The 21159-nt window shown below is 35.4% G+C and overlaps 1 protein-coding gene across 1 annotated transcript in view; it reads right to left on the bottom strand.

The window, feature by feature from the left end:
* Positions 1-590: 590 nt before the first annotated feature.
* Positions 591-21159, bottom strand: part of COQ3 (coenzyme Q3, methyltransferase) — a 30609-nt gene continuing 10040 nt past the window's right edge. The window contains exons 2-7 of the mRNA XM_036769133.1: positions 15969-16086; positions 14521-14670; positions 8906-9005; positions 7687-7929; positions 3869-4028; positions 591-1321 (exon numbers count right to left, since the gene is read on the bottom strand). Of these exons, the coding sequence (XP_036625028.1) occupies positions 1137-1321; positions 3869-4028; positions 7687-7929; positions 8906-9005; positions 14521-14670; positions 15969-16086 (956 nt within the window). The 3' untranslated portion in view covers positions 591-1136. The remainder of the gene's footprint in view (positions 1322-3868; positions 4029-7686; positions 7930-8905; positions 9006-14520; positions 14671-15968; positions 16087-21159) is intronic.

The following is a 21159-nucleotide window of genomic DNA, read 5'->3' as shown; positions in this document are numbered from 1 at the left end:
TCTCTTTGGGGTATAGGCCTAGTAGTGATATAGCTGAGTCAAAAATATGCACAGCTTAGTTACTCTGGAGGCATAATTCTAAAGTGTTTTTCAAAATGGCTAGACAAATTCACAGCTCCACCAACAGAGCTTTATGTGCCTATTTTCCAACAGGACTCATATGTACAAAAATATAGCAGCTCTTTCTAGTGGCAGAGAACTGGAAATTAGGAAGGGGGAGTTCTAAATAATTGGGGAATAGCTGGTCAAATTATGGTTTATGAATGTAATGGAACAGTATGGCATAAAAAATGATGAAAGGGATAATTTCCAAAAACCCGGGAAAATGTGTATGAACCAACATACAGAGTAAAATGAGCAGAACCAGAACAATTTATATAAAAACAACAACACCGTAAAGACAAGCAAATTTGAAAGACTCAAGAACGTTGATCAATGCCATTAAACATACTACCTACCTCCTGATAGACAGCTCATGGACTAAGAGTGAAAACTTAGGCATCTATTTTTGGACATGGACGATGGGGGAATTTGTTTTGTTTCACTATGCACGTTTGTTACAAAGGCTTTGTTTTTCTTTTTCTTTTTTTCCAATGAGATGAGAATGTGGAAAGAGCAAATAGATTTTTTTGTTCAATGAAAAAAATAAACTAAAATTTTAAAAAATCTCTAGGTCCCAAGAAGTAGTTGCAATGGACTGGGAAAACATCCATCTATCTTCCAAATATATCTGATATAGAGGATGTACTCTGGAGAAATCTGCCAAATCTTGGCTGTCAGTTGCATGACAGTTTAAAACTAAGATAAAAAAAGAGAAACATGAGGCATTTTTAAAAATTAAAGACAAAGATAAAATTTGATATTAAACATTTCTACAAGGTGGAATAGTTAAAGTAAATACAGATTACATTTTTTTAAGAATGGGAATAGAAGACATGCCAACCTCAAGCAAAACTAAGATTTTAGTGTTAAAACAGGCATGTGAAGATGGCTTTAATTTTGAATAAAAGCTTTTTTCCTGTGTTTTTGTTCTTTTCCTACATGATTCCTTCTAGAAAGTTAATTTTTTTTAAAAAATGTTCATATTCAGAAACATTAGACTAACAAGTAACATTATTAAAATGCATAGAAGTGATTCATTTCTGAGATGCTTCTTGCCCATCTATGCCAGGAACTTTAGTGTGGTGCTCTTCAGTTTCTACTTGTGCACTAGATTTTATGGCATGAGCTGCATAGTTAAGGCTGGTATTTTCAGTCCATCTCCAGTAGCCTGAGAAAGGATTGTACAGCATTCCTTTTATTGTCTGGACCAAAAGACCATCTAAAAAAAAAATCACAAAACTGATTTAATAAATTATAACAAGCAAAGTTCTTAGAATGTTGGCGTAACTACCAGTAATGAAAAAGCAAGGTTGAAATAATATACATATACTCTTCTTGAATGGCACAGGCATCCACACTTTCTAATCAATTAGAGAAAAGAGCTCACCTAAGAGGAGACCTCTACAAAGATAGCTTCTTAGGTCTGATTTTAAAAATTAGTACAAGAAGGAACCTAAAAAACAAACCATTTCTAATTGGGACTATAAAATTCATTTCAATTCAATAAACATTATTAAGCACTAGGTGCTTAATAATTAATTAATATTAAGCATTTATTAAGCACTATGTGCCAGGCACTGTGCTAAGTGCTGGGGTTACAAAAAGAGAGGAAAGACAGTTCCTGCCCTCAAGAAGCTTACCCTAGTGGGGGGAACAATATTTGAACAAATATAGACAAAGCAAGCTATATACAGAATAAATGGGAAATAATTAACAGAAGGAAGGCACTGGAATTAAAGAGGGGTTAGGGAAAGCTTCCTGTAGAAGGTAGGATTCTAATTGAGACTTAAAGGAAGCCTGGGAGGTCAGTAGGCAGAGGAGAAAAGGGAGAATATTCCAGGCATGGGGGATGGCTAGAGAAAATGCACAGAGCCAAGAAATGGAGTGCCTTGTTCATAGAATAGCCAGGAGGCCAGTGTCACTGGATCAAAGAGTGTGTGTTGGGGAATAAGGTGTAAGAAGACTGGACCTAGGTTTATAAAGAGTTCTGAATGCCAAATAGAGCATTTTGTATTTGCTCCTGGAGGTAACAGGAAGCCACTCGAGTTTATTGGGGCAGGGTGTGTGTGTGTGTGTGTGTGTGTGTGTGTGTGTGTGTGTGACATAATTAGACCAGCATTTTAGGAAAATCACTTTGGTGGCTAAATGGATGATGGATTGGAATGGGGAGAGATTTGAACCAGGAAAACTCATCAACCAGCTATTGCATTAATTAAGTCACGAAGTAAGGAGGGCCTACACTAGAGTGGTGCACCAAATACCATGAAATTTAAACATTTAACATCACAACCTGACCAGTATGTATAACAAATTTGTGAACAAGTATATTGATCACAAAATAAGTGGATCAGGACTTAATAATGGCCAAGTAGCTATGAAGCCAAGTGTGTTCATCATAGTATTTTTGGTGTAAACTTGTCCACCATTGTTGAAGGTTCTTCCCATTCATATGCATTCTTGGTTTACTACCCTTTGTTAAAAAGAACATACAAATGTTTTGTATGATTGCACATGTATAACCTATATCAGACTGCTTGTCATCTCAGGCAGAGGGGTGAGATGGAAGGAAAGGAGAGAATATGGAACTAAAAACTTAAAAGAAGAACGTTAAAAATTGTTTTCACACGTAATTGGGGGAAAATTAAAATATTAAAAAAAAGAAGTCCATATTATCCAATGGTGCCTCTAGGTATAGGCAGCTTAGGGAACTAGTAGGAGGGTTCTTCAGGCTTTGCCCACACTAGAAGTACTTCAACACCTGAGGGGACATGAAGAGTGGGGAAATTAACAAAGAGGGGTACAACCAGACACAAGGGCTTTCACCTGCTGAAGGTGCCTACAAGATGCCCTGGCCCAATGTGACTAGGATCACAGAACCTCAGAGTAGTTGGAAGGGCTCTTGTAGGTCATCTAACCAGTTGCCCTAATTTTCAAAGACTGAGAATTGTAAGAGACCTTAGAGATAACCTAGTCCAACCTTCACATTATACAAGTGAAGAAACTGGTCAAGTTTGGAAACTCAGAGATAAAAGAAACAAATGAAGACACTTGCCCGAGGTCATATAAGTATCAACTGGAAGCATTTTTTTACTCTAAGCTAGTGTTCTTTCTACTAGACCAAGGGTTCACAATGTTGTATCCATGACCTTATTTTTTAATATTCTGATAACTATATTTCAATATAATTGGTTTCTTTGCCATCCTGTGTATTTTATGTCTTTAAAGACATTATTCTGAGAAAAGGGCTATACACTATAAGAACTCCCACAGTAGGCCAACCCTGCCGCTTGCAGATGACTAAAACGAGGCCCGAGAACTTAAGTGAGTTGCTTAAGATTACGTTTATTAAAAGATAGAACCAGTACCAGAATCTCGGTCTCCTACATCCCAGATCCAGCTCTCTTCTCAACACTGCACAGTTACCTCGATTTAATGTTCTCCTGAAGATGTTCTGAGACCTCTCTGATGGCCTTATGTAACTCTAACTTGGGTCTCAATTTAGGATTGAGATCAATGCCCTAGAAAGTCATGTTGCCTTTTTCTGTCTAAGTCTCTTTTGTCTTTCTCTCCTTGAAAGCTAAAGAAAAAAAATTTGCCTCCGTTGGTTCCTCCTGAATTTGTTGGGGCCTATTTTACTGCTTTATGTGTCATCTTATTTATAGCAATGAGTAAATTACACAACTTCATTAAGATCACATTTTAAAGAAGGTTTTGTTTTGGAAAGAATTATTTGTGCTTAAGCTAGTAAGATTGTTTTAATACTTACTTGATTCTAAAAGACTCTCTAATTCTTCTGGTGAAACAAACTTCTCCCAGGTATGAGTTCCTTTAGGTACAATGCCTGCAATTTGTTCTGCAAAGATAATTCCTAAGATGTAGGAAAGCTGTGTTTTGTTGACTGTAGTAATAAACAAAGAGCCTCCAGGCTAACAAGATAAAAAAAAAAAACAAAAAAAGTAGTAAAAAACAATTCGGAAGGGAAGGTAGTACCAGTCAGGTGACAGGTTTGACATTGTTTCATGATAGGTTCATGACCAACACAATTGTAGCTAAGATGCATGTAAGAAAAATTTATCAAAATAATATTCGTGGATGGAGGAAAAATCTATCTCTTTCTAACCATCATCAAAAGCTACCTTCATATACAAAGAGAGGTTTTTATTAGCACTTCATTCACAACTCTCACAAAGCTAATCACTGTTACTTTTTCTAATTTTTTAGACACACGAATTCTGAAAAATGGCACCTGAAAATAGGTAGCAAATTAAATCAATATTTGGGTTCCACCTAATACCTATCAGATTGGTAAAGGTACTAAAAGAGGAAAATAGCAATGATTGGAAAGCTTATAAGAGAACAGGCAGACTCATGTACTATGAGTATAGAGCTGTAAACTGGTTCAAATATAACCCAGAATGTTAATAAACCAAACATACTCTTTAACTCAGCAAACCTACTATTAGGCATCTATACCAAAGATATCAAAGATAGAGGGAAAGAACCCATATGTACAAAAATATCTACAACATCTCTGTAGAAGCAAAGGAAATAAAATAGGTCCCCTTTAATTGGGGAATGGCTGAAAAAATATAGTAATGTAAATCTAAGGGAATATTTTTGTACTATAAGAAATTATGCACATGACAGATTCTGAGAAACATGGGAAGACTCTTGCAAACTGATAAAGAACAAAATGAACAGAACCAGAAGAAAAATTTATGAAATGACAAGAATAATATGAAGAAATTTAACTTTAAAAGACCTCAGAACTCTAATCAAGGCAGTGAACAATACTGATTTTAAAAGACTGATAATGATATCTTCTACATCTTGACAGAGAGGTTAGGAACTCAAGATTTTGAATGGGATATGCATTCTCAGACACACGTTGACTTGTTTTTCTAGACTAGGCATATGTGAGAGTAGTGAAGGAATAATGTGAGTGAATAATGATTGGTATGCGAAAAAAAACCCCACCACATTAATAAAACATCCATTTTTAAATGACCAGAAGGACAAAGAGTACATAAGGTAATACAAACAAATAAAGCAGTTTGGTCAAATTTTATAATTATATGTATGTGTGTATGTATGTATCTTTTAAAAACATGTAGATATATGTGTATGTACATATATGTCTTCTAAAAACATAGACATAACAGAAATTTAATTTCTTATACAATCCTGTTTCTTGTTCTTCTTTGCATACTGAAATTTTTGTGTTTGCTGATGATTAAGTTCACAATGAAAAAGAAACTTTAAAAAAAATAAAGTGACAGGTACCTCTAAAATGCTGGAATCAGACATTTAAAAAAATAACCTAGAAAACAAAACTAAAAGAATAATAATGTTCCTGAGTACAAGCACTTTACATATTATTATCAGGCTTTTAATAGTAACTCAGGCTCTTAATAATGTTTTTCTCTATGAAGCAGCATTCCATAATATCTTGTGCAAAAATTATTGATTGACCTGCACAATCTATTTACAAAATAATCCTATTATAAAGAGATGAGCTGCAACAAATATCATACTTATGAAAGGATTTCTTATGACACATGAATAATTTTCTATAGGAAAAAGAGGTAGAATAAAATGCCCAGTTTCTACTATGAAATGAATTCTAAATACCCAAGAAAGACTTAAAGAAAGAAAAGGGAATAAGGAAGCCCCTATCACAGAATGATAGTACCCTGGGAGAGAGATTCAATTAGGTTTACTTTCCTTCATGGGAAGAACATATAACTTCAATTTATGAGTTTCTTAAATAAGAAATTCAACAAGTGTGCCATGGAAGCTTAGGTTTTAAACTTAGCTGAGGCACTGAGAGATTTTTGCCACTGCCAAGTTTTTAGACAGATCTGAAACAAGATTATCTCAGTTACTAATTTTATGTTTCCAGCATTCTTATTAAAATGGTATTTTAGAAAAACAGAATTTTGCTAGTCTACTAGATTATGTGAGCTGAGAGAGAAAAGAGCAAAAATGACTCCTAAATAACAGGTTAGTCAAAGTAATTTATATATGGCTTTACAACATATTCCTACACATCAAACAATATGGGAAATCAAAGAACTTAAATGCAAATTAATTACAGGAAGATGATGTTTCTGGATATCGCTTTTATCCAGTTTCTTCCTAATCCTTTTACTTTTTGGGGAAGGAATAGCACTACCTTTCAGACTGATGGAAAAAAAAGGAACCTGAACAGATCTCCCTAAATTCACTAACAGTCACTCTTTCACTAGATAAGTGAAAATAGAGGAAAAGTAATTATTTTTGTTTAAAAGGTGCTTCTGGTAAAAAAAACAAATGTACATAGCAAGAGAAAGCATTTACTCCCAATTCTTTCTGAGTTATAGAGTTTGTGCAAGAAAAGTTCAACAAAGGAAATGAGAAAGAAAACAGAAGGTGGAAGCCAAAGCAGTTCTTTGGCTCCTGAAATAAAGATGAACATATCTAGTTATTTTTTTCTGGAATACTTCAGCTACACATCTATGTGCATGTACCTCTTTATTTTAATTTTATTTGCACAGGCATACAGATTCCCAGCAGGCCCAATGCATGGGCTCAACAATAAAGAGTGAGATTTAGGATTTAGGAAATAAATTCAAATAGCTATACTAGTTAAAGGAGTATTTTCTAGAAATCAATGAAGTTTGGGGCAAAAGTTTGAAGGAAAATTGGAGACAGCATTCCATTCTTTTGGCACCTGAATCCAGGGAATTCTCTTGAACAAAATGCTGTTTAAAATTCAAAGGTGATGGCTCATATAGACTTAGTTTGTGTTGGATAAAAAGGCTGGATAAAAAAAATAATACAAAAATCACATGAGCCCCTCATCAATATCAGTCTCATCATCCTCTCACATTTAACTTCAGACCTAACATTTTACATTGAAGGTACTTTGAGAGGTAGCATGGTATAATGCAATGCAATGTGGCCACACATTAAAAGAAATTTTAGATCACACACTTAGACTTAAAAGCCTAGAATGAGCCATTCTGCACAGGATCTTGAACAGCCATATACATGTACAGAGTTGGTTGGCATATACAATTTGATAACTGAAATTACTGTAACAGAGGTGATTTTTTTTTATTGGTTACAAATCAATGGTTCTAGGAATTTTTGAAAAAGCATCCCTTAACTATTTAAACTTAGTCAACATTAGAGGAAAGAATATTGTTATAAATGTGTATAGCTTTCCAAAGTTGCACTTGTCAAAGGTCATTTACTTTCAATAAAAAACTAAGCTCCAAAAGTGTTTTAGAGTGTCTGCCTTTGCAATGGCTAATAGAGACAGCAACCTGAGTTTCAAGCTATCAGTTCTCTACTGAGTATCAATATTCAGAGCCAACCCAAGAGCACATAAAGATTTTGAGAGAAGGGTCACTGCCAGGATACCCAAGATGTGCTCGACTTTCAAGCCTGAAGCTGGAGATTGAATGGTTTCAGTTGCAAAAGGAAATCTATTACCACATGCACAAAAAACCCTTTGCCCTGCCAAGACCTGCTTGAGTACCTGTTTCTTAAAAGAAACAAACAGAAGAGAACCTTTGGCCAATCTAAGACAATGCTTACTTTTAATACTTGGCAGCAGCACTGAATAAAGGTTTCCAAATCATTCACATGCTCCACAACCTCTGAAGCTACAACAGCATCGAAGGTTTCTGTAGTCTCTTCTACAATGTCCTCCAGGGAACATGCTTTGTACTGGATTCTCTTGTCCAGGACTGGATCAAATGATTTGTGCTGTTGTGCTGTTCTAATATTCTCATTCAAAGGATCAATTCCAGTAACCAAAGCTCCCAGTCGCCCTAGAGGCTAAGGACAAAAAGGACTGTCACCCTCTGAAAGAAAATGAGGTGCTTGTACCATAAGCTTAAAATTTTTAACAATCTTCTAAAAGGCTAGCAGTCAGACATTATAAAAAAAATTTCTCTATCCTCTGGGCACATGGCACTATACTTATTTTCTATAGTTATAGTGGCAAACAATCAAAAATATACTAAGTTTATGTATTATGTATTTTTAAAATAAAGACATAATAAGTCTTTTAGCTCTCTTAACCACTCTAGAGGACTGCCCTTTTTGTCTGAAGACGAAATCATTTGATGTGAACTGTTCTCTTTTTCACCTTTGGGAATCAATGAGTATTATTATAGAAAATATAGACTTAGTTTATGTTGCCATAATTACTTAGCCTTTACAAGGCTGGATTAAAAAAAAATACAAATTCATGAGCCCCTCATGAATATCATCAGTCTCATCATCTCACATTTAGCTTCAGACCTAACATTTTATATTGAAGATACTTTGAGAGATAGCATGGTATAAACTAATGGCTTCTTCTTGCCATTTTGCTATTTACACGCTATTACATTAATGCCCTTGAAACTTGGCAGAATAATTACAATGTCATTTCACAAGATTTTTCAACATGAGACCAGAAGGACAATGTTTCAACAAGAGTCTTCTACCTTATGGGATCTATAAGTACCCAGAATACAGACTGAAAGGCTCGTTGCTAGTCCCCAAGGCCTGATATAATATAAAAACAAACTTTAATTGCACCTATTACAATTGATAGCCAAGTTAGGTGACTGTATTAGAAGAAGGGCTTTTTCGATCCTGGCCTTACCCTCTCATCATAGGATGTATATTATTCATTCATTCAAATGTTTCTTAAAAATATTTAATGAATACTGTATAAATTTGTTCCCCTCCCTCTTAGGCTTCTAACTTGGGTTTAAAAGGGAAAAAAATAAGAGAGATAATTATAAAATGATCTGGTTCTTACTTCACATAACAATCCACCTCCACAGCCAACATCCAGAATCTTCATTCCAGACAACGGGCTTTCTAACTGATGATTAGTAACCATTTTCAAAAGGTTATCTCTAAAAAATAATAATAAAAAAATCTGTGACTGTCTTACCTCTAAAAAACACAAAAACATAAAAGTTCAGTGATTATCTTATTAATAAAAAGTTTTAAAGTGTGCCATTATTAAAGAACTGCTGCATCTGCAACTTAAAATCATTTTGTTTGTAAATATTTTAAAATTTTTATTTAGGAACGTACAGAAGTGTTCCCAGTGATCAAAACCAGAAAAGCTAAAGAGTAACTTTGAAATTGGAGGAATGAAAGGAGGAAGGAATAATACAGACCAGGGGCAACTAAGTTTTTTTAATAGTGGGGCACATGATCAGAAATCCCTATTTTACCTCATATTCAGCAAACTGACAAAGACGATAAAAGACAGTAATAGACAATGCAGGATAAGTTGTAGAAAGACAAATACACTAATAGGAGGTTGGGAGGGTGTCAGTTAATCTAAAAATTCTGAATAGCAATTGGGAACTATGCCAAAAAAATGACAGCAATATCGCAGAGATCTGATTACTAGCTACAATACCTGAAGAAGGTCCAATATAGAAAGAAAGATACCATGTATAATGAAATATTTATGCAACATTTTTGTGTACAGCAAAGAGCTGGAAGAAAGTAGTTTCCTATTAATTGGGGAACAGCCAAACAAAGTGTAGTACTTGACAAAAGAATATTAGACTTCTTAAAAATTCTATATATGATGAGTTCAAAGGTGAGAAATAATTCCAGTGAGAAGTAAAAGAGAGAGTTGTCTTAAGAGAACAAAAAAACTCACCAAAAGACTTAGATCTTAAAACATGTGGAGAAGATAAAAAGAAAGACAGGTAACAAAGAATAAATAGAAAAATGTAGCAAGTCCTATAAAATTAGTTTCAGGAGTGTGAAAGCTCAAAATGAAGTGAGGTTGGACAGAAAAGCTAATGCTAACACAAAATACTGGGTTTCTTAACTATACTGATGACTATCAAAGAGGTCCATCTTTTTAACACCAATACTCTGTTATTAAATAGATAAGGAATGGACTGTTGATTTCAGTGTCATAGGACACTCCTCAACCAATACAAGTCAACACCTTCTCTGCAATGTATAGTCTTAGACAGATGCTTAGCGCATTGAGAAGTTAAGGTACTTGTCCAGATCACACAGCCAATATGTGGCAAAGGCAGTACTATAACTCAGGTCTTCTTGGCTCCAAAGCCAGTTTTGTAATCATATACCACCATGCCTCTCAGAATACTGTTGCTATAATACAGCCACAAATCATAGTATACCTCATTCTTAGAAGAATTAAAATTACAAAAAAAAAAAAAAAACCCTAAACTGGAAAAAACTATTAAAAGATTAATAATAGATCCAAAGAAGCTACCACATTTTACCAAAATGTAACGATTTTAAAGAAGTATAAGAGGACCACGAAATTTGCCTTCCCCACAGTCATAATTGTAGAATAGCTATGGAGAAAAAATAGTGATAAAATCGGGAGACCATGGTTTCTGGTCCCTAATCTGCCACTTACTTATTGTGCATTGTTTCCTAATTATTTATTTACTTGTGACTTTTTCTTTAAATTTGAGTTCCATATTTTCTCCCTTTCTCCCTTCTCCCACTGATTGAGAAGTCAATTAATATGATATCAATTAAATACGTGAAATCATGTAAAACATGTTTCCATATTATCCATGTTAACTAAAAAACCCCAAGAAAAATAAAGAAAGTGAAAAAATTATACTTCAATTTGCACTCAGAATTCATCAGCTCGGAACTCAAAGTTTTAAAACCAGATGTTCAAAAACAAAAAAAGTTTTTGCATGCAACTAAAAAATAAGATACACAGGTAATGGGGCATAGAAATTTATCTTGCCCTACAAGAAAGGAAGGGAAAAGGGGATGAGAGGGGAGGGGGGTGATAGAGGGGAGGGCTGACTGGGGAACAGGGCAACCAGAATATAAGACATCCTGGAGTGGGGGGGAGGGTAGAAATGGGGAGAAAATTTGTAATTCAAACTGTTGTGAAAATCAATGCTGAAAACCAAATACGTTAAATAAATAAATTTAAATTAAAAAAAAAAAGAATTCATCAGCTCTCTCTGGAAGTAGATGGCATTTTTAAGCACGGGTCCCTTGGAACTGTCATGGATCACTGTAATGATCAAAGTCTTGCTGGTATTCTTGAACAAATCACTTGGAAGGGACCTTAGAAATTATGTAGTCCAACTCCCTTATTTTACAAAAAGTAAACTGAAGCCGAGTGAAGTTTAAGTGATTAAAATCATGCATCAAGTCACTTATGCTTCCATGGTCTGTTTCTTCATCAGTAAAATGAGCAGGTGGATGTATTGTTAATGCAATGGAAAGATCTTCCCCATCCATTAATAGGCCCATGTGACCTGCTTAAGTCACATAGAAGCCTAAGTCACATGAGTTGGAGACACAGGAAGCCTATGGTGGGAGGAGTTTGCTGAACGTGGAACAGAATGGGTGAAGCAGAGCTGAGAGGAAGTCAGTCAGCGCTGGGAGAGAGGGGGTGAGAGTTGCAGCTTGGAGAGGAGGCAGGCAGAAAGCAGTTAGCTGAGTGACAGCCGGGGAGTGACTTTGCTTATGGATAGATTTCTTTGTTGCTATGATGGATTTGGCTTTCTGGTGTTTGAATAAATGTCCTGGTCCTGTCTTCCATGTGGAGAGTCTATTACGAGTCCGGCATATTCATAGCCACAATAGGCGCTGTGAATATCGCACTGGCACTACAGTGGACTACCTCAAAAATTCAATAAACACTAAGTATCAGATTTCACAAAAACACCCTACTACTCTGTCAAGTTTTTATTGTTTTCAAATAGTTTCTGTAAGGAAGTCTGTTTTACATTAGCAAATTTTGAAAAGCAACAACAGTATGCCTGTTGGGCATTTCTGGGATTAATCCAAAGTATGGCCACAGTAGTCCTAATAGGAAGAATGGAAGAAGAAATACTCACTGAAAAGATGTTTGGGGAACAGGTGAAGGGGTGGAATGATATAGCTAGATGGTACGAAACTGAAAAAGGTTTAGGAGCTTCCAAAGCAAAATGAGAAAACAAGTACAAAGGGAACAATAGTACCTTCAAGCCTCAAACAATTCTCATACAATGAAAGGAAGTTAAAAATCATAGTCACTGATCCTTAGAGCTGGTAGGGAACTCAGAGATCATCCAGCAAGATTCCTTCATTTTACAGGCAAGAAAAGAGTGGGTCAGAGAGGTTAAATAATTTGCCCAGGGTCACACACAGTATGAGTGGTAGAGGTACAGTTTGAACTTTTGCGTGCAAGTTTCTAATCCACTGTTCTTTACAGTAAAAACAGATAATTTAGATGGTCATGGTGCTGTACAGAAGTGGAAATCAATACATTCCTGCCAATCGAAATGAATTATAGGTAGTCCTTACTTTTTTTTTTAGAAATCATATCACCATTTATCAATTAGCTTATCTGTAGACAGGAAAGGTATCTATACTTCACTATTTATGGATCTGATCCACTCATTCATTACTTTCAGTAGTTTGCAGGGTTTTTTTAAGTTCAATTTTGTGTGAAGTTGGTGGGCAAGATTTCACCTTACAAAGGGAGAAATGTCATCTAACGGTAAAAGAAAATTTATACAAGCCAAATATATGTGTGTGTGTGTGTATGTGTGTGTGTGTGTGTGTGTGTTGTATGTAAGCTAAATAGAGCAATGGCAGAGGGGGAAAGGGGAAAATGATCTATTTTTTTTCTGTTCTGTCTTCTTAATAGATTTTCATTGGACAAAAGATCACAAATTTAGAATGGAAATGCATCTCAGAGGTCATCTAGTTCAACCCTTTCACTTTATAGTTGAGGAAACTGAGGCCTGTATGAGGCTGAGTAAGTCATTTTAGGGTTCAGTCTCCTTGTGTATAAACCTTCTCCTCATTTTCAAACTTGCTTTCATCTTAAACATTTTCCTTTCCTACTGCTTTCATCTTCTGACTTTCACTGAGACCTAGCTCCCTCCTGATGACACAGCCTCCCTAACCTTCCTTGTTAGCACTGGCTGCACTTTCATTTATTCCCCTCAACTCACTGGTCACGGCTGTTGGCATACTGCTTGTTCCTCAATGCCACTTTCAAGCTTCAGCTCTACCACCATCACTCAGCAACCTCTTCTCCTTTAAGGTTCACTTAGTCCATACCCACCACCCAATCAAAATGCTGGTAGCTGTTGTCTACTGACCTCCAGGGCACACCCTTTCCTTCTTCAATGAATTCAGTGCTTGGCTCAAAATCTTTCTCTCCTCCCTAATTCTTGTCCTCATACTAGAAGACTTGAACATTTATAATTATAGTCCCTCCAACACCCTAACCTCCCAATTCAACTTACTCATTTCCCATGATGTACTCTTCTACCTGACCTCAGCTACACACAGAGATAATCATACCCCTGACCTTGCCATCACCCACAAATGCACCACTTACATGTTCATGAACTTGGAAATTTCCTTATCTGATCGCAAACTTGTTATTCTACTTCTCCCTCTGCCTTTACAAGTTCCTCATCCTCACTGTGGCCTCTAATCCTCCCACCTCTCATTCTTTTCCAAGCAATCCCTACTGCACTGGGTGCTCTCTCCTCCCTTCCCCATTTTGAATCAGTTCAACTCTACCTTGCTCTCTTCTCTCAAGTCCTTTGTCCCTTATCCTATCACCAACTTTGTTCCTATTCATGTGGTGCTGAACAAAGCTGGATAAAATCATAAAACTTTGGTGAAGGAGAATACTACAAATTTATGTTATATAATCTCAAGTCGGCTCTCACCATAGCAAGGGAATCCTTTTATATCTCCCTAAATGACTCACCACAGTAGCTTTTCCAAACTTTTTCATCCCTCCTCTAATCTCCCAAAGTGCCTCCTACCCCTACTCTCGTAGCTAAGAAGCTTGCTTCATATTTTACCAAAAAAAAAATGAGGTCATTCACCAAGAGTTCCTTTTTCTCCCCCTCCTCTTCATCTCATATCACCCAGATGTCATGCTGTTCCTTGAACAAGGCACTCCATCTTCTGACTCTGCATTTTCACTGGCTGTTCCCCATACCTAGAAAGCCTTCTTGTAAAAGGTGGGATTTTAGATGCCACTTGAAGGAAGCCAGGAAAGTCAGGAGGTGGAGATGAGGAGTGAATTAAAAAAAAAACATTTTTTAAAATGTGGTTAGGGGAAAAAAGTTAGCTGAATTGAAATGAAAATAGAGTCAGGAATCAGAAAATCTGGGTTGTGAGGTACTTTGTAAGGTACTGGAAAAAAGATTATCATATTAGGTAACATTATTGATAATATAAAATACAAAAACATTCAAATCTTTGTAGAGATTCTAACTTCAAAAGCATAGTAACAACGTATGCTTTTCTACGCATTTTTGCACACAATTTATACTTATGTAGTTGAGTATATACAAAAGAGAAAATAAATTTAACACAAGATCAAGCACTAAACAGAGTATCATTTAAGAAGACTAAGAGTTTACCAAATAGTACCTAATAAATGGCACCCTTAAGTCATTCATAGAATGAAGAGGTGCATATGCTCCTTGCTCATCCCACCATTTGTACGCCAGGGCCTTAAATGTTTTCATCTCTTTTGGATCCACTGTTGTTGAAGTGCTATACAATCTCATTCCAACATACCTGAAGAATGAAAATAATGAACATATGAAATTCCAAAGGTCTTCAAAACATAACATGGGTAATACCGCATTCTTACTTACAGTATATGAAATACAAAACCCCCATATCCCTCCTCCATATCCTTTTGATTTATAAGGGAGTTCTGTTAATATCATCATAGCTGCTTTCCTTTGAAATAAAATCTTTTAAAATAACATTTTCACTGTGCCATTAAGTATAGAAAAAAGTTTGCTTTCCACCTAAGTTACTTTTACTAATTTGAGGCTTTCCAGGCTCACACCATCAGACAGCACCATGATGATTCTGAAAAGCCCAGTGCATAATATAATTTCTAGCAAATCTGGACAAAAGGGAATGCAGCATGTACTACTGAGCAACAATGTCTGGGGAATGGGTTCTTTAATGAAAGAAAATAACCAGACACTATGCAGTATAAACCTACAAAATTAAATTCTCTAGTCCCTCTTCCAAAAGAGCGAGGCTACAGAGAATTGCTATGTTTATTTAAGACACGACCCCAGGACTATTGGTGTTGGTTTGGGCCCACAACTTTTTAAGCCTTTCAAAAAGCTCCTACCTGATCCTCTGAATAAGACCATTAAATGTTTATAATTTTCCAAAAATTTAAAAATTTGAGATCCAAAAGGTACCTGTATCATTTTGAGTTCCATGCTCTAGCAGAGTAAAATTTACAACAGTGAAATTCTAATTTATGAAATGTTGAGTGATGCCAATTAGGTTTTAGCACGTTACATTATGTTCAGCAATACCTGTAAATCCTGAAGACTAGGTATATAACACACATGTCCTTAAGATACAGGTGGAACTCTTCCTGAATATTATGTTCATTCACCTTTTTTCATTCTACTTCAAAAAGATGCTTATGCAGGAAGCAGGACTAGACACTTGGAAAACAGAGCCCAATCTAATACTATTTTCCATAAAATTGTAAATTTCATTTTGTGAAACTAATACAATTATACAAAAGTTCTTAGTTTAATGTTAACAGTATGTATACATATCCATTTTCTTTTTGACCAAAATAATTTATGGTTTCATGTGTGACACTGTTATATAACTCTAACAAAATACTGAAAGAAAAAGTGACATATAAATTCTGCATTCTAATTTTAAAAAATAAAAAGCCCCTCAATTAAAGTATTTGACTATCACATAAGGACAAATTAGCAAACATCACCTCACTGCTAAGTGAGATGATAAATTATTATGATTATGATAAATCATAACATTTCTCCTCCAAATAAGTAATGATTGTACTGACTAGTCAATAAACATACCTGTAACTTTTCATTTTATCTGAATAGGCAAAGGTTACATTGTTAGATTTTAAGCACATGATTCCTTTGTCACTCAATAGCCAAGGTGTCATCAGTAAAGTCCTATTGGTTTGCTTTCCTGGATAAATAGGAAGATAAAAAGCAATGAAAGGCAAGACAAAAAACAAACAAAAAAAAACCTTCCAAAGAACAATCCTTACTGATGGACAATATAATTTTATCTTGAAACTAACCAATACAATTCATTCCTTTATTATATCACAACTGACAAAAATTTAAGTAGATTTTTAAGATAAAAGGAAAAAAAATTTTTGGACTGTACTCTACTTTAAAAAAGCAAAATTCTAGTTACAGACATTTAACCAAAAGTTTGGTGGTTCAGTAGACAGAGCGCTGGGCCTAAAGTCAGGAAGACCTGAGTTTAAATCTAGCCTCAGACATTTACTGGGCAACTCACTCTATTTGCCTTACTCCACTGGAGAAGGAAATGGCGAACCAGTATCTTTACGAAGAAAATCCCATGGTGAATATAGTCTACAGGATCAGACGTGACTGAACAACAACAATAGTACTTAATAATGAAACTAATTAGAGTCAACGTTACTGCTATTCAACACAGTAAAAACACCACCAGTAGCATCATATTCAAATATGAAAGCAGGGAAGTCTTCTATTCTGAAGTCAGACTAACTTTCTCCACCCAATTATAAGAAAATGTATATATGTTCAAACTAGCCCCGATTTTCCCATTTTTACATTATTCACTTAGAATTGATCATATAATAGAAACAACACTAGACTTGAAGTCAGGAGACCTTGGTTTGAGTTTCTTTATGTGATACTGGGAAAGTCATTTAACTTCTCTGAGTTTCATCCGTCAAATGGGGATGATAACCCTTATACTGCCTACTTCTCGGGATTGACACTTTACAGAGTGTCCCAAAAGTCTTAGTGCAGTTTTAAGCTTTAATAGCACTATGGTACACATTTAAGCTATGAAAGCTTAAAACTGTAGTAAGGTTTTTGAGACACCTTGTATAAATATAGAGTAGTGATAGTAATAGTAGTAGTAGTCCCCATCCTTTATTGACAAAACAATTATTCAAAATTTTAAGATATATCCACCTATCAACATTCATTAAGGAAAGTGGTCTATAGTTTTCTTTCTCTGTTTTTGCTCTCCTAGTTTAGGTATCAAAACCATATTTGTGTCATAAAAAGAATTAAGTAGGACTTCTTTACCTGTTTTTTTTTCTTCAAATTGTTTGTATAGTATTGGGATTAATTGTTCCTTAAATGTTAGCCAGAATTTACTTGTTAATCCATCTGGGATTTTTTTAGGGAGTTCACTGACAGCTTGTTCAATTTCTTTTCCTAAAATAGCATTATTTAAGTATTATATTTCCTCTTTTGTTAATCTGGGCAGTTTATATTTTTATAAATATTCATCCATTTCACTTAGTTTATTAGTTTTACTGGCATATATAACTGTGCAAAATAATTCCTAATAATTGCTTTAGTTTCATCTTCATTGGTGGCGCAGTCACCATTTTCATTTTTGATACTAGTAATTTGGTTTTCTCTTTTTTTAAATCAAATTAATCAATGTTTTATCTTTTTTATTGTTGGGTTTTGTTTGTTTTTTTTCTAATAAAACCAGCTCCTAGTTTTATTAGTTTAACAGTTTTCTTCCTTTCAACTTTATTAATTTCTCCTTTGATTTTTCAGGATTCCCATTTTGGTGTTTAATTGAAGATTTTTAATATGTTCTTTTCCTAGTTTTTTTAGTAGCATGACCAATTTATTTTACTACTCTTTCTCTCTTTTACTGATGTATGCAATTAGTGATATAACTTTTCCCCAAAATACTGCTTTGGCTGCATGCCACAAATTTTGTAATGTTGTCCTTAATGAAATTAATGGTGGTTACTATGATTTGTTCTTTGACCTAGTAGTTCTTCAGGATTAAATTATTTAATTTCCAATTAGCTTTTAATCTATGCTTCCATAGCCTTTTGCTAAATGTCATTTTTATTGCATTATGGTCTGAAAATGATACATTTTATGTTTATGCTTTTCTGCATTTGGTTGTGAGGTTTTTATGCCCTGATACATGACAAATTTTTCTGAAGGTGCTATATACAGCTGAGAAAAAGGTACATTCCTTTCTATTCTCATTCAGTTTTCCCCAGAGGTGTATCATATCTAACTTTTCTAAGATTTTATTCATCTCCTTGACTTCTTATTTATTTTATGGTTAGATTTATCTAACTGATAATAGATTTATCTATCTGAGAAGGGGAAGGGTGAGGTCCTCCACCAGTATAGCTTTACTGTCTGTTACCTTCTGCAGTTCATTTAACTTTTCCTTTAAGAATTTGGATACTATGCCATTTGGTACATATATGTTTAGTATTAATATTACTTCATTGTAGTTTCTCTTTTAATTAGGTCTATTTTTGCTTTTATTTTGTCTGAGATCATTATTTCTACATACCTTTTTTACTTCAACTGAACCATAATAGATTCTACTTCAGCCCTTTATTTTTCTGTGTGTCTCTTTGTTTTAAGAGTTTCTTGTAAACAACATATTCTTGGGTTCTGTTTTGTAATTCATTCTGCCTATCTGCTTCCATTTTATGAGTGAATTAATTTCATTCTCATTTATCCTGGGCTACATTAAAAGAGGCGTCGCTTCCAAGAATAAAGAAATGATAGTCCCTCTGTACTTTGGCTCTGAAGTACTTTGTCACATCTGGAATGTTGTAATCAGTTCTGGGAGCAACATTTTAAGTGAGGCAGAGAGCATCCGGGGAAGGGTCATGAGGATGTTGAAGAATCTTGAGTCTAAGTTAAGTGGAATTGGTAGAAGGAACTAGGAACTTCCAGTCTAGGGAGCAAAAGACTCAAGGGTGACATGATAACTCTCTTCAAATATCTGAAAGAACATCGTGTGGAAGAGGGATCAGATTTGTTCTTTGGTCCCAGAGGGCAGAAGCAGGGGCAATAAATGGAAATTGCAAAGAGGTGAATTTAGGCTTAATATCAGGAAAAACTTCCTAAAAATTAGAGATGTTCAAAAGTAGAATGTGCTACCTTTGGAGGTGGTGGGCTCCACCATTAGAGCTCTTCAAGCTGAGGCTAGATGGCAACTTGTTGCATGTGTTAGAGTGGGAATTCCCTTCATGCATGGGTTGGAGTAGATGGTCACTGAGATCCTTTCAAATTCTATGATTCTAGATTAATGGAGCAAAGCACTTACAAAATTATGTCTGCTTTAATTGTGTCTGTACAATGGGACCATAGCTTTTCCAGACTCCAAGTCTAGCAGATTCTTTCTACTATATCACATGGCCTCTGAGTTGTTCTCTTCTCTTTCTTCTAGCTTTAAATTCTATGATTTGGAGTACAGTAGGTAAATACAATATCTTCTTGAGTTCCCTAAGTCTCTAATAACACTAAACTAAGAGAGGCTGCCATTTAAAAGGAGGATCCTATGGCACCTCCATATTTGGTCTCCTAGGGCTCCTTCATTCTTTGGGTCCTGAAGGCTTCCAGACAACTTGGGTAGGAACTACACCTTGCAGTGTCTGTAACTTTCAGTATAAATACTATGCTTAATGTTGTTTTTACCTTAGAGAAAATTCTCCCAAAGTTGGCATTAAAACTACAGTAACAAAATAAAGCTAGTAAAGCCACAGTTACATTTCAGACAACTTATAGCTCAAAAATCCAACATTCCTATAAAGGGCATTGCATCAAGGTTATCTCAGCAGATGGCCCTCTGAAACTGCCAAGCTTAATGTGCTCTTTGTGTTTATATGATTTGTCAATGTGTCATTTTCTATTGCCTTCATCTCCCCACAAATAAAAAACTATTACTAATAATGTGAAGGAAGCACAAAACCTTCAGCTGGGATTAAATTTAATTCTATCTTTATGTATGGCATAGCAGGGGGGAGAAATAAGATAGTGATTTCTTTTTTTCACGTGAAATTTCCTCTCAAACTCTTTGGTACTCTTTATTTTTTTTTAATATGTATTTTATTTTTTCCCCAATTACTTGTTAAAACAATTTTTTTAACATTTTTTTTTAAAGTTGTGAGTTGCAAATTCTATCCCTTCCTCCCTGAGCCACTAAGCAATCAGATATAGGTTGTACATGTGCAATCACGTGAAATATTCCCATATTAGTCATTTTGTACAAAGAGATTAGAATAAAAGGAAAAGAATGAAAAAAGTGAAAAACAGCATGTTTCAGTCCGCATTCAAACAATATCAGTTCTTTCTCTGAAGGCAGACAGTATGCTTCATCATTAGTCCTTTGGGATGTCTTAGATCATTGTATTGCTGAGGACAGCTAAGTCATTCACAATTCTTCATCATACAACATTGCTGTTACTGTGCATAACGTTCTCCTGGTTCTGTTTACTTACTTTACATCAGTTCATGTAAGTCTTTCCAGGTTTTTCTGAAATCATCCTGCCTGTCATTTCTTATAACACAATAATATTCCCTTATAACATATACCACAGCTTGTTTAGCATTTGTGTTGGTAACCAAAATTGGGCTCCTTAGCACTTAGTTCAACAAGCGCCCTTGAATAGTTTGGCTTTTGTTCCCTTTGAGCAATTCATTGAGTCTTACTAGGTGCTAAGTCCCAGGCCCAAACCCCTATTAGGTGTAAAACCTTAGTGGGTGTGGATTGGCAACTAAGGTGGGGCCCAAGGTGGGGCTAACTCCAGGGAGGGCCTAGTTGACACGTCTGGGAGAGCAGAGGCTTTTAGACCACATGGGTTTAAGTCCGCCTCTTTGTGACGATTCTAGGTCATGTGGGTGAGTAGCATGCGTGACACCCCTGACGCTGAAAAAGATATAAAAACCAGGGGTTGGCTGTCTGTTCCTTGAGCTCATTCCCGCAGCAGTGGTGGCGAGCGTGACTCTGGGCCAGCCCTTGTTCTGAGCTCCCAAGCTGAACCTAGATGTTGGTAACTATGAATTGTATTGGGTCTGTCTGTTGATGTTTGTACTTTGTTTGTATTTTATTCTGAAGTTCAGGGTGCTGGCTTTTTCCCCTGAACTAAGTGAATGCTATCTGTATGCTGGATTAAAGTAAACTTGTCAACCCCTTTAACCTTGCTTTCCTTATTAAAGCAGATCAAAAGAACCTGTGCTTTCCCAGCATGCCAGA

Source organism: Trichosurus vulpecula, chromosome 7 (genome assembly GCF_011100635.1).
Source record: "Trichosurus vulpecula isolate mTriVul1 chromosome 7, mTriVul1.pri, whole genome shotgun sequence".
In the NCBI taxonomy this organism is placed as follows: Eukaryota; Metazoa; Chordata; class Mammalia; order Diprotodontia; family Phalangeridae; genus Trichosurus; species Trichosurus vulpecula.
This window is presented reverse-complemented; position numbering and strand designations above follow the sequence as displayed.